This window comes from Lampris incognitus, chromosome 1 (assembly GCF_029633865.1).
Source record: "Lampris incognitus isolate fLamInc1 chromosome 1, fLamInc1.hap2, whole genome shotgun sequence".
NCBI classification, from domain to species: domain Eukaryota; kingdom Metazoa; phylum Chordata; class Actinopteri; order Lampriformes; family Lampridae; genus Lampris; species Lampris incognitus.
The window spans coordinates 28722129-28739812 of record NC_079211.1 but is presented as its reverse complement, the minus strand read 5'-3'; the positions used below and the strand labels follow the sequence as shown (position 1 = coordinate 28739812).

Here is a 17684-nt window from a genome sequence, read left to right as displayed (position 1 = left end):
TGTGATTTTGATTAGGGTGCCTTCATATGGTGTTATCATGATTCCCAACCCCCACGGATTACTGGAGACTGTACGAGAAGCAGACAGGGAGATCGAACGGTATAGGGATGGGGTTTTGAGTTATCCGTGTTATTTTCGTACGAATTGCTTCCAGATGATTTATCATCGGGGCAAGAAGTAGAGGACATCAACAGAGAGCAGGAAAGCGCGGCGCGGCGCGGCGCGGCGCGGCGCAACGCCCCCCGGCTCCGTTCACGCGTTGTGCGGAAAATGGGAAGTGAAAAACGAGCGGATAAAGAGAAAACCGTCCCGGCCTCATTACATATTTATACATTAACAGGGAGGGGCCACTGTGGCGGGGCTCAGCCAATACCGCGGTGGCGGCGGGACGGAGGCGTTTCGCTCCGCTCAGAGGAGAACTTCAACAGCGCGATCCCAGGCATTGCTTGGGAAAGGCAGATAGAGAGGGCAGCGGCGAGGGGTGGCTGTACGACCCTCTTTTGGGGGGGTCTGATTATAACAAAAATATATAACACACATGTGTGGACGCCCCAGCCGCACGATAGGTCATATGTGGACCATAGGTATTTTAGAAAGCATATAGCTGCAATAATACATCTACAATGCCTATTTTACTTTTCCTGTTAGACACGTCCGCTTCTATGAATCAGCGCACTTATTTGGGTACGACGTATCTGGACATTGCTAAAGGCGCGGTTGAGGTCTTTATGAAGGTAAAGATTAATTTTACCCCGACATTTTTTTCAGCGACTCTGTGGCTTTGATGGAGAGCATAGGGTCCCTTTGACAAGATCTATCAAAATTAATATTGTATTGTTTGGTTTTCTTTTGACAGCTGCGTGCCCGAGACCCGGCTAGTAGAGGCGACAGGTACATGCTAGTTACATTCGATGATCCGCCATACGGAGTAAAGGTAATTAGCAACTGGTGCAATTTTTTTATTTAATAAGTCGACGATATTTTTCTGTCAGCCTGACTTTACTGTCCCTCTGATTTGTAGCCAGGGCTGGGCGGCTTCCCGTTGGCGAAATCGGCATATATATATATTTTTTTGCTTTCTAACCTGCAGACCCGGAGCAGCGTCCCCTCTGCACAACAGCGGACATTTTGCTTTTGTGTTGAGAAAAGTCTCGGGCGTCGAGATGGAGGCGGAGAGATTTATTATCTTTCCTGACGTCTCTGGTTTTTTTCTGACATTGCACAGTCTGGATTGGTGGATTAGCCTGCACATCATCCACCTCCACTCCCCTTGCATCCGCTCTATGCCCGACCTCCGTGCATTGCCATTGGTCAATCAGGACAGAAAGTTGATAAACCCCATTCCATCATGAGGTCCTTTTTCTTTTTTTTATTATTAAAACATGATTGTTCGCCAAAGGGAATCTGCCATTAATCACACGATAGTCTTTGTCACGCTCAAATAAGCAAGGTAGAAAGCTCATCATTTCCCAGCACATTATCTCTCTCTCTCGCTCTCGCTCTCGCTCTCGCTCTCGCTCTCGCTCTCGCTCTCATAAAACACTGGCACACACAGACAGCATGTGAAGCATTGCAATGATTTCAGAGGCTTATGTCAGACAAACTATTCGCAACACAAGCCTATTGAGATGCTTGCGATCTGACACTACATTTGCACTCAGTGAAATACTTTCTATGGTAGGACCCTTTGCAGCTCTCACATCCACTAGTCTGCTTCAGTGGTTGATATATATATATATATATATATATATATATATATATATATATATATATATATATATATATATATATCAGCGATATATACCAGAACTCCTCAGGCTAGCTAAACAGCCAAGCCCTTTTTGCAAAGAATGCTCTGATTGCAGTTTGTTTTAGGTGCACTCCATCCCATTTCATGAACTCTTGATGACACACTGAACTATTTTCTTTTCTCGTATAATTTGATTTCCCCCCCCCCTGCTTGATTGTCCCATGAGGGCAAAGGTTACACTCTGTCAAAAATAGAAAGTAATCAGGCAGTTTTAACTCCAGTACTATGCTGTGACAGTCATAAGGTAGGGTACAGGCAAAAACGAGCCCTCTAAGGATTTTTTACATCCATCAGTGCTACAATTTATAATAACCAGTTGTTTTGTAGATTGCCATTTAAAACATAAACTACTCACAATATAAGTTGTGCACTTAATCAATAAGATATGGGTGGGCATCTTCCCTGATGGGGCATTTTCACCTCCCCTACCCCACTGTAGGTGGGTATTTAATCCCAGGGGATAATTTTTGCTTTTACCGTAGCCTGTTTGAACACAAGTACCTGTAGCAATTCATTGCTGTGATGAACATGGGTTTATTTAGAAAAGACTACACATTTATGAACCCCCTTTCCATTTGAAGCCAGCCAGATGAAGAAGACATAACCCAATTCCTCTGATATTACTTTCCTCTGCTTATGAATTAAACTGTAATACAGAGGCATTGTGTTCATTTCCACCCATAGCTGAAATACAAAATATAGAGTGGTCTCACAATTAAAACCTGTATGAACACCGATACTTTTTATTTGCCTGTTAAACCATATTAGAAACATTAATTAAAACAAATAGGGATAAAAAACCGCAACTTCCACTCACTTGTAACCTACTTTCAGTTGTTCTGCTGAACAAGCTTTACGAAATGAAATTAGTTCTAGCTCACAATTAGGCCTTCTGTGTTGGACTTGAGTTATGACTGCTGTATGTTGTTTGTCGATAAGAAAATCTACCAATTGGTGCTGTTTGCCATTTAATAAATCACTGTCCTTAAATGTTCTGAATGTCAGAGGAGACAAGCTACAGACTACATGAAGCTACTTATATGTGATTAACTGCACCTTCTCGCATAGCACGGTCTGCTAGTATCCCACCCCCATCCCACTCCTTCCATAAACCCAATCCAGGTGGTCCTTGGTGACGCACATTTCTCTTATTCTAAAGTCTGTTATTAACCCTGCCAGTTCTTAAACGCCACACCTTGTTGCACCAAGGGTTACGATAATCAGACAAGGCTATCTGCTATTGGGCTACTCTGATTGTAGGTTACTGTTACACAGGCAATAAATTGTTGATGAGTAAAGGGGAAGAGGAGGTTGAGCGGGAAGAAAATGAAAATATTCTGTAGTCTGAATTATTGAGTGAGAGCCAAGTCTGGCATTTCTGCAGGCTTACAGAAGGAATTTTCGGCTTCAGTTAATTTAATGCAAGCTTTCAGTCACTGATTTTAGTGTTTGCCCTCTGCTACTTACTTCAGTGTTTATTGTTGTACTCTTTTTTTTTTTTTTGGTTCAGTAGCTTGGTAATGTTGCATGCATGGCTTGTAAACTGTGTACTCAATGTCACATTTGTTACACCCCGTGGGCTTCTTTGTCAGAATGGTATCCCATGATAATCTTAAAATCTAATCATTGGCCTGATTCATTGATTCAAAGCAAATCAACATGCTCTCACCATCTCTTCCAATCTCCCTCTCTCTCTCTCTCTCTCTCTCTCTCTCTCTCTCTCTCTCTCTCTCTCTCTCTCTCTCTCTCTCTCTCTCTCTCTCTCTCTCTCTCTCTCTCTCTCTCGCACAAATTCCCTCCCTGTATCTCTCTCTCCCTCTCCCTTAAAAAGCATTGTGGTAATGCTTGCCATTAGGCTGGTAAGCTCGCAGGTTATCCTTAGATTACTACGTGTAGAACTGGAGCGGTAAGGTACTTGGCCTCGGTGGAGGAAAGAGCAGGAGCAGTAACACAGACACCTCCTCTCCCATGAGGCTATGTCTCGTCTCAGAGGACAGGCAAGACTGGGAGATATATTCTTGGATTCTCATCATAGGGGTACATGAATTTGGATTCACTATCCCCAAATGAGATCCTTTAGCTAAATTGTGGAGCTGGATGTTTCAATCTGACCCTTGACAATAGCAACCTACCCCCCCCCCCAAAAAAAGCAAGACTGAACCTAATCCAATAACCTCATTAAGATGTAATAGTTTATGTGGAATTAATGGGTTATTTAGTCATCAACTCTGTACTTGGGCCAAAAGTCATGTGCCCCAAATAAGTAAGTCTGAGCTTGTCATGTGTAAAAAGACACATTTCTATAATCTCTTAACATGTGCTTCAGGGATAGTTTCTTTTCTTTACAATGTTCACCAAGATTGAGGCTTCACTAAGAATATGCTACACATGTTTATTTCAGGCAGGCTGGAAGGAGAACCATGCCACCTTCATGAGTGAGCTGAAGAACCTGCAGGCATCTGGGTTGACCACACTTGGTCATGCTCTTCGCACAGCCTTTGACCTGCTTAACCTCAACCGGCTTGTCTCAGGCATTGACAATTATGGACAGGTATTTTGCACAGACTCCCTAATATGTATTTCTTACCTGTCAGCAGTACCGTGCATAGCGGCTATTTAAAATGTATGGATTCATTGTGGGTGCTTGCTATTATAGTATATACATTCTTTTTCATTTTATAATTCATGCACTAATTGTTTGGGCCCATTGTTATAGTATGTACATTATTTTTTAACTTGTAGCATTACAGTTTCGCAATTATTATTTTTTTACCTTAAATGGTCCAAATAAAGTGCAAAATATGTTTTGGAAATCTGCATCAAAGTTTTGAGGGGTTTTTTTTTGCAACCACATTTCTCAAGTTGGTACTACATTGTCTATACTTGGAAAAAATGTCCCCCGATATGAATCTCCCTGTGACTCACGTTTGGGTCATGGCCCAGATATTACCAAAAAAAAAAAGTCTGCTGTAAGAAAGGGTTAAATGAAGCTACACCAGGAACTTCAACTTGTACAGTTATACATTCATTGGTTACCTTGACAAGACAAAGAACAAAAATCAGGAATATCTACTTTTTAATTACAGCTTAATCCACTGCAACATGTGTCAATCAATACTGGCACCGCCTCCTCACTCACATTATTTCTCCTAACCTCTGCCTTAAATCAATGATGGATTAACACAGTCAGATGGGTTAGGCTAGTTGTGTGCATCAGGAGTGTGTAAATCTGCTTAGGTATTCTGACGGTGTGTTCAATGAGACAAGGCTGACACCTACAGAAAGTAAGTGAGGCCCTCTGTCCTCGGTGGCTAACACTGGGACAATAAGTCAGCCCTATAAAGGAACACTAGCATCACAGTCATCAGCGGCTCACACTCTATGTGGAGGTAACATGAGTAATGCTCATGTATTTACAACCATAACCACACAGCTGTCTGTCATATGTTTTTATTTAGCGGCGGTCAGTCTCCAGTGTCACTGTAATTACATTGTTTAAGTGTTGTACTTAACCGCTTTCCCACATTTTGACATAACCATAAGCATGAGACACAAATTAAACATTCTAGGGGAAGAGTCTTTGGTTTTTGTTTGTTTGTTTTTTTAAGACCAGAGAGCAGGAAGCACACCGACCTGTTGGACCTGTGATGTAGAGGAGGGAAGACAGAGTAGTGGGTCTGAGGTAGAAGGGGGAGGGGGGCTGTTTGCTTGCGCTCTCTTGTAATCGATGAACTTTACTGTTTCCCCCTCAGGGCCGAAACCCCTTCTTCCTGGAGCCATCTGTGATTGTCACTATCACTGATGGGAACAAGCTGACACACAGCTCTGGGGTGCCAGATGAGGTGAGAGCATTAACAGCTGCCAAATTAACGCTGCCCTGTGGCGTTTTTAATACTATCAGCGCTGTCACAGCTATTAGCAGCATTTTGTACCTAATCATGGGATCATTTGTAATGCCCTCACAACATTCCTGATGGGTTTCTGCAAAGTTACGCGGTTGCTGATCTAAGATAATTTTCTGATGTCTGTCACCCCACCTCATCATCCTATCCTGCTCTCTAGCTGCATCTGCCGCTGAACTCTCCCCTGCCAGGAAGTGAGCTGACCAAAGAGCCCTTTCGCTGGGACCAGCGCCTCTTTGCTTTGGTGCTGAGGCTGCCAGGGGCAACCATACCAGACAGTGAGCAGCTAGGTAGTGTCCCCACAGATGAGTCTGCCATCACCCAAATGTGCGAAGTCACAGGAGGTAAAGATGCCCCCCTCCCTTTTGCTTTGGTGCACTACCATGGCACCATTATATCGCAATGTTCATCATAGTACAGCAGCATCTAGACATTATTTGTTTAACTGATGTGGTTGTTTGGAATGGCAGTCCTCATTCTCTCTGTCTTAGGACGATCATATTGTGTGCGGACGCAGAGGATGCTGAATCAGTGTCTGGAGTCGTTGGTCCAAAAGGTTCAAAGTGGTGTTGTTATTAATTTTGAGAAGACTGGGCCAGATCCACCGCTTGTAGGCGAAGGTATGTTCTTTAAGGTAATAAACAACATGCAGTGGGCACAAGGCAAGCACCAATTGTTTGCAGATATAATTGCAAAATGTGATTCAGAGAAAATATAAAGCTTATGCAAATAATGCATTTTATTCATATCTGCCATCAAATAGCTCTTGATTTGCATTTGCTCTTTACTTGTGACCACAAATAAAACAGCCTACAGCCTACAGCTAAATTCAGTGTGTGTGTGAGTGTTTTATATATTTTGCTATTTTTATATATTCTGCTCTGTTGTTACTTTTAATTGATCAGTGTTTATGGCACTTTTATTTATTTTAATAAACTTTATTTATTTTACTTAAACTTGTTTGTACTTTTATAAAACTTACCTGTACTTTTATTTATTTATTTTTGTGGGGGGGTGGGATTTTATTGATTTCATTGTTTTATTGTGTGAAGCACTTTGTGTTACATTTGTTTGTATGAAAAGTGCTATTCAAAAAATCTGATTGATTGATTGATTGAAGTTGTTTAAGCCATGAATCACATGGCTAGTTATCTGATTTTCTGAAAGTAGAGCCTTTGTGGTATCCTTAACGAATATCTCATCACATATCATGGATCAAAGGCTCTGTTTGCAGAAAAACATATTTGAATTTAACATAAGCTATGAGGTCACATGGCAAGGCTCAATTTTCCTCATGTGTTTCTTTTATACAAATTATTGCTGTAAAGTATGACTCATTAGAAACAGTTGCTTTTGGCTATTAAAAGGCAGTCTTTACCTCAGTTCAGTTACATGATATTTAGTGCACCTCATTTACTGTATTTTGTCCCTGTTAATTCAATTTTAAAGTGTTTTCACCTCTGTAATAGCACGGCAAACACAGTTCACCATTTTAGTATCTTGATTAGTAAAACTTTCATTAGCTGATACCATCATTAACACATCACAATATTAATTATTTATCTTCAGTACACCAGTAGATCTGCCAGATATGAAGCAATGTGATTGTGATACTGTATGAAGGAAGATGTTGTGTGAATGTAGATATTTGTGGATTATGTAATATAGTTTGACATCCATCATAAATCTTTGCCCTGATAGGCATCACAGTTATTCTTTCTTTCTTTTTATACAGATGGATCAGTTGAGCCAAGCCGTCCTGCGTCGTCTTTTAGCCCTCAGCCCTGGCACAGTTGCCACAAGCTCATCTATGTGCGGCCCAATCCCAAAACAGGGGTGCCAGTTGGCCACTGGCCTATTCCAGAGTCCTTCTGGCCGGACCAGAATTCTCCTACTTTAGTGAGTTGATGGCACAGGTTCAAAAGTATCTCAGTGGGATGTTTGACGTTTTACAAATATGCAAACTCAACCGTGTATATATATATATATATTTATTCACGAGCAAGTCGCCGTTCAAGTCTTAGTTTGATGTAACAGCTACTGCTAATGCCAGTACCTGGGACCAGTAGGTCTATTGTAATTACTTCTGCACATACACACTTGTGCACAAACAAGTTCTCACTCTCTCCCATAATCAGTCCTGTGCCGACATTATTTCACTTACATTTGGTCCTAAGCATTGTAATCCTGCTGTTTTTAAATATTGTGCGCTGTAGTAATTATCATTTAGTCTTTCACTTATTTGTTTTACTTTTTTTGTATCACTGTTTTTACAAGACAACATGTATTAGAATGTTCAAGAGAAACAGAGAACATAAAAAAATGGTGGCAGAAACTTATGACATATGTTGACACGGTACAATATATCACTTTTTTTTTTCCTTTAATCTCTTCTCTTTCTCTCCCATCTCTGTACTTCATAACTCCTGCCACAGACCTACACACCCCGGATAGTATTAATTAATTTCACTGATTTTTTCAACCAATACATGTCGCCTCACTCTTATCTTATTGTGCAAGAAAGATTTGATTTTGCATCAGTACAACAGAGAAAAATATCCCCTCAATGCTTTTTCTGTCTTCCATCTCTCCCTCTTCTGCTCCTAGCCACCTCGCTCTGCCCATCCCATGGTGCGTTTCTCTTGTGTGGACTGCGAGCCCATGGTGATTGACAAGTTGCCCTTTGACAAGTATGAACTGGAGCCCTCGCCTCTCACCCAGTACATTCTGGAAAGGAAGTCTCCACACATGTGCTGGCAGGTAGGATAGATTTTCACACACTCAACAACACTGCAGGTATGGTCGTTGCCTGAGGGTTTGGCCTGAGAAAGAGACGTAATTACGTATATTGCTAGCTTAGTTCAGAACAATCATTTACTAGTTGTTGTTGTCTAGCAAGACATGATGGTGAAACCTCAGCGGTGGCAACCCTTCAAAGATCCCCAAAGGTTTTCTCAAAAGTTACAGTTTAAAGCTGAAGAATGGAAAACACTATTTGATTCTGCTTTTGATTTTAACCCAATCTTATTGGTGGTTGTGCATAACCTTCTTCACTGTCTTCAGGTGTTTGTCAGCAGCAGTGGGAAGCACAACGACTTGGGCCAGCCCTTCGGCTACCTTAAGGCCAGCACCACTCTCACCTGCGTGAATCTTTTTGTCATGCCTTATAACTACCCAGCCCTTCTCCCACTCCTTGGTAAGTAATAGTATGTCCATGAAAATGTTTTAGTCAGTCCCCCTAAAATGTTTTCGAAAGTCAAACCGGTGTTTTTCTAGAGTTCCTCCTCCTGATCTGATGACTTCTGTTTTTAAAGTTTACAGCATTAAACATAATCACCAATAACAGTATTTAGGAATACAACAACTGGGCCCAGAGGAACAGTCTAAAGCTAAAAGAATGTTGGCTTTGTGTCCTGGGAGCACACACACATCTTAAACATCGACTCTGTGTCTTGTCATAGTCACCTTATTCCCCCCCCCCATCTTTTCTCAGATGACTTGTTTAAAGTGCACAAACTGAAACCAAACCTGAAGTGGCGACAGGCCTTTGAGATCTATCTGAAAACCATGCCTCCCTACTACCTCTTGGTAAGAGGGCATACTACATCTCATCTCATGCTGCCATCCTTGTGTACACTGATTATGTATTCCCTTTAGATACACTACCGTTCAAAAGTTTGGGATCACCCAAACAATTTCGTGTTTTCCATGAAAAGTCACACTTATTCACCACCATATGTTGTGAAATGAATAGAAAATAGAGTCAAGACATTGACAAGGTTAGAAATAATGATTTGTATTTGAAATAAGATTTTTTTTACATCAAACTTTGCTTTCGTCAAAGAATCCTCCATTTGCAGCAATTACAGCATTGCAGACCTTTGGCATTCTAGCTGTTAATTTGTTGAGGTAATCTGGAGAAATTGCACCCCACGCTTCCAGAAGCAGCTCCCACAAGTTGGATTGGTTGGATGGGCACTTCTTTGAGCAGATTGAGTTTCTGGAGCATCACATTTGTGGGGTCAATTAAACGCTCAAAATGGCCAGAAAAAGAGAACTTTCATCTGAAACTCGACAGTCTATTCTTGTTCTTAGAAATGAAGGCTATTCCATGCGAGAAATTGCTAAGAAATTGAAGATTTCCTACACCGGTGTGTACTACTCCCTTCAGAGGACAGCACAAACAGGCTCTAACAGGTACTATTTAATGAAGATGCCAGTTGGGGACCTGTGAGGCGTCTGTTTCTCAAACTAGAGACTCTAATGTACTTATCTTCTTGCTCAGTTGTGCAACGCGGCCTCCCACTTCTTTTTCTACTCTGGTTAGAGCCTGTTTGTGCTGTCCTCTGAAGGGAGTAGTACACACCGGTGTAGGAAATCTTCAATTTCTTAGCAATTTCTCGCATGGAATAGCCTTCATTTCTAAGAACAAGAATAGACTGTCGAGTTTCAGATGAAAGTTCTCTTTTTCTGGCCATTTTGAGCGTTTAATTGACCCCACAAATGTGATGCTCCAGAAACTCAATCTGCTCAAAGAAGTGCCCATCCAACCAATCCAACTTGTGGGAGCTGCTTCTGGAAGCGTGGGGTGCAATTTCTCCAGATTACCTCAACAAATTAACAGCTAGAATGCCAAAGGTCTGCAATGCTGTAATTGCTGCAAATGGAGGATTCTTTGACGAAAGCAAAGTTTGATGTAAAAAAAATCTTAATTCAAATACAAATCATTATTTCTAACCTTGTCAATGTCTTGACTCTATTTTCTATTCATTTCACAACATATGGTGGTGAATAAGTGTGACTTTTCATGGAAAACACAAAATTGTTTGGGTGATCCCAAACTTTTGAACGGTAGTGTATATTGAATCTCTATATTTACCTCCCTGTCTTCCCACAGCCCTTGAAAAAGGCACTGAGGATGATGGCTGCTCCCAACCTTATTTCAGAAAACATGGATTGTGGCCTAAGTTACAGTGTCATCTCCTACCTGAAGAAGCTCAGTCAGCAGGTAAAGCTCTCTTGCCATCAGACGCATTGATTAAATCTATTAATCTCCTATTAAAATATTGTAGACAGGTGGCCCATTGATCACAAAGACATCCTTGCATACAGATTCATATCACGCATTTGCTGATTTGTCCATGAATAGCCAATAAAAGTGACCGGATTCATCATTCCCCTGAATTTAATCAAAATTGGACTTTAGGTGTCTGAGACATTGTGTGTCTAGATTTTTTTTTTTTTTGGCCTGCAGGAGATGCCATGTTTAGGACAAGTATTCTTATTCTAAAAATGCCAGAGCACAATGTCAGAATGCGTTATTCCCCAGAATTTCATTGAAATCAGACAGGTTGCGCCTTAGATATTGTACATAAAGGACTGCTGGACGGAGACGGAGACTGATCAATAGCCCTCCCCCGATCATCTCAAACACCGGGTACAAAACCATTGTAAGCCCATGTGAATGAAAAAAAAAACATGAAACAAAATTTACACTCCAACTATGACTTTCAAACGTTCTCCTCAAACAATTTTAGGAGAATGTAAGTGAGACGGCTTTTGTCATGTAAGAACAAATCATTAAATCAACCCCACTCGTTAACCATTAATTAATTTAGGAGAAAATGTGAATGGAAAATTATACTGCAGCCACCACCATGCTTTGCGTTACTGAACATTGTACTGCAATCAAAGCAGAATTTCATACTATCATTCAAACAGACAATAACATCAGTGACGTTATTGTAGGTCCAAGATTCTTACTCAATTCATCTACGCAATGTTATCAGCTCAAGATGGTAGGAAAACAAAGAATGTGCCCTGTCCATTATGTGGTGATGTAGATGTGGAACATATATCCTTTTGGTTATGGCTAAAATTTCTCTGTCTTGTTTTATTTAAGTAGAGAAAAGGTGTATAACATAGTAATTGACCAATCGCTCAGTCCTGCCCCTCGAATGCAGACGAGCCAATGGCAGTGTAGTACCAAATGCACGCAGGAGTTCACTCGGACATCTAGAGCTAACGACTCCATTAAGTAGCATCAGAGTTGCATCAGAAGTCGTGGTTTTTGTGATGTTTTATGGATATAATTTGAACAAAAATGGTCAAACGATGTGCATGAGGTACATGCAACACTGATACGAGGTATCCTGAGAGGATAGGCAATGGAGTATATTTTATCCCATTTCCCAAACCAAAACAAGACAGAACCAAATGTCTCCGGTGGATTAAGCTGTGTGGCAGCCCACACAGTCAACTCAACGTAACGAAGATAATCAAGGATGTCTGCATTTGTTCTACATTTGTGCTAGTTAATAAAATAAATTAATACACGTACATGTCAGTGCCCCTCCAGGATTATCTGCAATCGTGATGACCATGAGATGAGGCTTTTCCCTCTTGCATTCTGATCTGTAAACTCTCGCCTCCAATTAAAGCTTGTCACCCACCATATCTAGTTTTAAATTTTGTACATATCCCTCCATAGCATAGTGAAGTCCTTTTTGATGGCTTCTAGACAAAATCAGGTCCTTCTGTCTCCAAAAGTTATGTATAGCCTCTTGGGATATAGTTTTGACACTGATAGCTGCCATTGTAACTCTCTAGTCAGCCCGGGTAGCTTTCCGAGTTAGCAACAGTAACTAAGGAGGCGGGGCTTAGCGATAGGTTCATTGCTGTTACGACTTGACATGAACAATAATGGCTGAAATTCCGATTAGTGGCTGCAAGTGTAGGAAACAATGATTTCTTTAAAATACATACATGTATGTGAATAATAAGGAACGAAATGTAGACACATAAAAAGCAATGGTCAAACTATAATTTCCATGTGACTTGAAGGACCTGAGCAGCTGTAAAAATAATAGTCTCTCTCTCTACTCCTTCCTGTTTTACAGGCAAAGATCGAATCAGACCGTCTGATTGTGTCAGTGGGGAAGAAGGCGCCCCAGGAGACCGGCATAAAAGTGAAAAACCACTCAAGCTCACTGTCTCTCGCCCACCACCGCGACTTCAAACAACTACTGCAGGGAATCACAGGGGAAGTGCCCCTTCGCCTGGCAGACGTCAACTTGAAAGAGTTTGCTGGCTTTCAGATCAGCCTGCTTAACAAGGTAGATGTAGGTAGTAGTGGGATCATTCTCGAAATGTCCATGAGAATATATTGCTTGTGAAGAGGCGAGAGAGAGGGAGAGCAATGTTTGGCGTTTCATCTAATGCTCAAATTTACCACCTGTCCACAGGATCTAAAGCCACAAGCTTATCGAAATGCTTACGACATCCCAAGACGGAACCTTTTGGATCAGCTCACCAGAATGCGATCCAATTTACTACGGACCACACAAAAATTGATCAGAGGACAAGACGAAGGTATGTGAGTGAGATATTAAAACTGAAAATTAAGTACAATGTCTGTTAATTATGCATGTTTAGCCATTGCCTGCCATGCTGAAGAAGTCAGTGCTTATTGGCCAAAGTGGAGACGGTAGCAATTTACTCAAAACTTTTTATTTGCAAGGCTTCTGCCCTCTGAGTGATGAAATTCTGCATGTACATGCATTCTGTCCTATCACCATTGCACTTTACAGACATTAAAATTATGTGTGCATGTGTGTGCACGCACACATTGCAGTTTGAATGCAAACAAGACGGGGCAATTACTTGGCATGGTAGCCAAAAGTAATAGAAATAGAATATATTGAAAAGCAAATAAATGTCTGCATCATTGGAATTTATATAAAGAATGAGAGCCATTGCTCTAGACATATAAAACCTACTACTTCCATTCACGTTTTCTTTGGTAGCTGACCATTCATCATTTCATCATCTCAGATCGTTGTCGTTTACAGATGCATGTTGAGGTCTTAAACATCATAAATGCCCTGTTTATTGTTAGACTACCTGCACAGTATTCCAGTTGCTCAGATGGGCAATTATCAGGAGTACCTCAAGATGATGCCGTCTCCACTGAGAGAGATTGACCCTGACCAACCTAAACGTCTACACACATTTGGGAATCCCTTTAAACAGGACAAGAAGGTATTGCAACACCGTTGAGGAAACTCTGGCTGACACAAAATATGCATAAATACCATGATATTAATAACCTTTCAGTGTTGAAGTCTGTTAACCTGTTATGTATTATTTCTGTCCACTGTATTCATCTTAGGGGATGATGATTGACGAGGCAGATGAGTTTGTTGCGGGTCCTCAAAACAAGAAAAGAGGACATTCGGGTGATTCCAGCTCAGGTACTGCACTGAAGAGAAGGCGGAGCATGTCTCCCTTGTTGCGGCGGCCTCAGACTCCACCAGTGAATGCCAACCACGTAGCAGGGAAGAACCCATCAGGGGTCACAGGGCAGCAGAGCCCCATCCAGCCCATCCCACAACACAAAGGTAGGAATCCAAGAGAATAATGGACCATGGTTTTATGTGTCGACAGTAGAGTGGACTAGGTGCATTTTTTAGCGTTCTCCCTGTAAAGAGGATGGGGATTAACTCAGTAAACTATGTATTGTGTGTAAATAATGCAATCCATAGTATTTTCAAAGTAGTCTTAAATTAAATTTTGTGGTTGCTCTTAAAGTTAGCTTTTAAATGAATGCACTTCTCCTTTCCCATACAGGAGCAGATGGCAACATTGTGGCAGTTACTGAAAGCAATGGTGAAGGGGGACTTGGTCCTGAGTCAGGGGACAGCTGGCCTGCTACAGCAGACTGTGCTGCAGGGAGTCCTGACTCCCTCAGCCAGGGGGAGAGGGCTGGGCTGATTGCATCTGACAGGGGAGAGGACATTTGTGGGATGGAGGACGGGCTAGTTGAGGATGGTATGGATGAGCTGACAGTGGAAGGAAAGCAGAACTGTGAACGACTGAGCCCACAAAGCCAGAAAGAGGTGTTAGTGGATGCTGACACCAACCGAGCATTGCCTGAGACCATAATCATAGCTCCACTAGATGGCAGCCAGGCAGAGTTGCGGACGCGGGTAATCAAAGAGGTCCGCAAACCTGGCCGCAGTGAGTATAAATGACACTCGAGCTGTTTGGACCATGGATTGAGATGTACTCAATGGTGTACTGATACATTTCAACACATTTTATGTATTACAAAGTATCATAAAAAGTATTATTAAGTATCAGTACTATCACATCAGAGAAATTACATTTTGAGTCACCACACAGCAGTGACATTGCAAATTTACATTCTAATCTGTTCAGGCACGCATCACACCAATATCTTTTGAAAGTTTTGTTCACCTCTAGTTGTTTCTGTTTTTTTGTCACAGACCATACAGCAATATTTAGACTACTAGAGGAGGTGAAAGGACCAGTTAATGTCCAAAGGTACTTCATTCATCATGCTATCAAAGAGGCTGCAAGGTAAGAGACAGTGTCCTTAGGAAACCCCTGGCCTTGTGAATAAATTGAAATCTTTTGTGACAACTCATAACATTTTTTTTCAATGTATGTGTGACTGATTAACACAGTGTAAGTAAAATCCTTACTTTGACAGATGGTATACTAGCCTCACAGCCACTAAGGTCTGTCTTGCCTCAGTCTTATCCTGTTTTAGTTTGAGTGCCCTGACAGTACAGTAGTCATTAGCGCTGGGTCTTAAGTACATAGTTGGCACTGTCAATGAAACAAGATTGTTTAAATGAGTACATCTACTGGGTTGCTTGGTTCATTAAAATGAACAGAAAATTCAGTATATTTATTTGAACTCATCAGTTTCCCCATCTCCTCCGCTCTCTCTCAATTTCATCTTTCGCCCAGGTTCAAGAAGCGGGTGCTGATCCAACAGCTGGAAACAGCCCTGATGGAGATGGAGAAGAGACAAACAACAGCTGCCCGACTCAATAATGATCACGGCAGATAGTGAAGAGATCATGGCTCCGTGCAAATAAACACAGCCAGAACAGAGGCAAGAGAGGACTCCTGGTTTGAGGACAGGGCAGAGAAGCACCACCTTTGGACAAAAAAAGACCCTGTTTTGTGACTTTGATATGAAACAGAGGGGAAACTTAGGCGGAAAAGAAAAATGTCCAGACTGTAATTTCCCTGCTGTCCTTGTCCTGTTACATCACATCCTGCTAGAGGTGGAGGTTAAGGGGTTTAACTGTAGGAGCGGTCTGGGGCAGATCTACCGGGGATGAGTGAAGAGACTTTAATTATATAATCCTTTTCATTTTGACTGATGCCATCGACATCCATATGGCTCTTGTCTGTGTCCACACATTGAATCGCCAGACACTCAAGTACTCCATACAATAGGGACACCATAAGGAAGCAAATCCTTTAACGGCAGGGGACTGGATTTTTTTCATGTGAGGCCTTCACTGCAGCTACTTTTGCCATGACTTTTTTTCAGGAAAAGGGCTGCAAGACAGCTAATTATTACTATTAACAGCAAAAAGGACCTATGTTCAGCTGGCCTGAAATTTAAATGTTATTGTACTGTCAGGCTGTAGGTATACTTTCTACAAGTAATACAAAGTTGTGCACTGATATAGACCTGTGGCTCACATGAGAAACCAGGTCTACCTCATATATTTACAGTCATATCCACAACACCATCTTTGGAGCCAATCTGTTGTTTCCTCTACTGAGTGATTAACAATGGAGCATTGTGCTGGCTCGTTTATTGATCAAATGTAAAAAAAAAAAAAGTTAGACAGAGCAATATGAAATATGTTGAGCAGAACTTGAGAGCCTTGACTGCGAGGACAGCAGCTGTTGGGAGTCCATTTTAAGAGGCTGGTGTTGAGCCAAAGCCCCCCTCCCCCCTGCACTCCCTCTCCACAGCACTACAGTCACTCCATTGATTCCTCCCCAGAAGTCCAATTGTGTTCAATGGAATCTGCATCTGCCTCGACGCAGTTGACGGTCACCCGTTCACAGCTGGTTGTCCGCCTCCTGCTGCATTTTACATAGACAAAAGGATCCAATTCTCTGTTTCCCCTTTTTTTTAAATGAATAATGTACACTACTTTTTAATGTTCATAAGGACTATAGAGTATTTTTTGACATTTATTTCAGAGCATAAAAAATATTTTAATAGTTGTTTGTCAATTTTGTAAACTGAAATATATAACTGAAATTTTTATGAATCTTACCTTTTTTCAACAAAACAAAATAAACTACAAAGGTAGAATGTGTGTGCTGGTGTACATTGGGCAGGTTTGACAGCCTCTACATTTAGCCACTTGCACTTTCAGAAATTAGGAACCTTCAGTAATCAGATCAACTTGTATTGTTTCTATCTATAGGTGTGTTACAAGTGAAATCAGCTAAAATGGAGAGTTTTGTCCCATTATTTCCCAAACAGTAGAGGAAGAGAATATAAATGAGTCGTGGTTCTGGAACACACAACAGCTTGACATGTTCGAATTATCTCTGATCTTTACACACATCTGTAAAGCCTGGAAATGGTGTGAGCAACTGCTGTCAGTTTATTTACTCATCAAATTCAGTTATGAAAAGCTTTCCTCTTCAAAGAAAGTAATTGGGACTGATGATAAATTATTTAACATAATTTTTACATAATGAATTTTTCAGAGTTTGGAGTTTAAGTTGTGTATTTATGCATTGCCTACCAACACGGATCGCCAGTTCGAATCCGTGTTACCTCTGGCTTGGTCGAGTGTCCTACAGACACAATGGGCCGCGTCTGCGGGTGGGAAGCCAGATGTGGGTGTGTGTCCTGGTCGCTGCACTAGCGCCCCCTCTGGTCGGTCGGGGCACCTGTCCAGGGGGGAGGGGAAACTGGGAATAGCATGATCCTTCGTCCCCAGGCAAAACTCCTCACTGTCAGGTGAAAAGAAGTGGCTGGCGACTCCACATGTATCGCAGGAAGCATGTGGTAGTCTGCAGCCCTCCCCAGATCGACAGAGGGGGTGAAGCAGCGACAGGGATGGCTTGGGAGAGTGGGGTAATTGGCTGGGTACAATTGGGAAGAAGGGGGGAGGGGT

The 17684-nt window shown here is 41.6% G+C and overlaps 1 protein-coding gene across 1 annotated transcript; it reads left to right on the top strand.

Annotated features, from left to right (window-relative positions):
- The first annotated feature begins 355 nt into the window (after window positions 1-355).
- Window positions 356-16855, top strand: ints6l (integrator complex subunit 6 like). Its single transcript, XM_056285023.1, has 18 exons — window positions 356-734; window positions 857-934; window positions 4212-4361; window positions 5563-5652; window positions 5873-6056; window positions 6204-6332; window positions 7448-7611; window positions 8320-8472; window positions 8776-8908; window positions 9206-9300; window positions 10610-10720; window positions 12612-12827; window positions 12957-13083; window positions 13610-13752; window positions 13883-14111; window positions 14341-14730; window positions 15000-15093; window positions 15490-16855. The coding sequence occupies exons 1-18, from the start codon at window positions 624-626 to the stop codon at window positions 15590-15592; spliced, it is 2700 nt and encodes an 899-aa protein (XP_056140998.1). The 5' UTR covers window positions 356-623; the 3' UTR covers window positions 15593-16855.
- The last annotated feature ends 829 nt before the right edge of the window (window positions 16856-17684 follow it).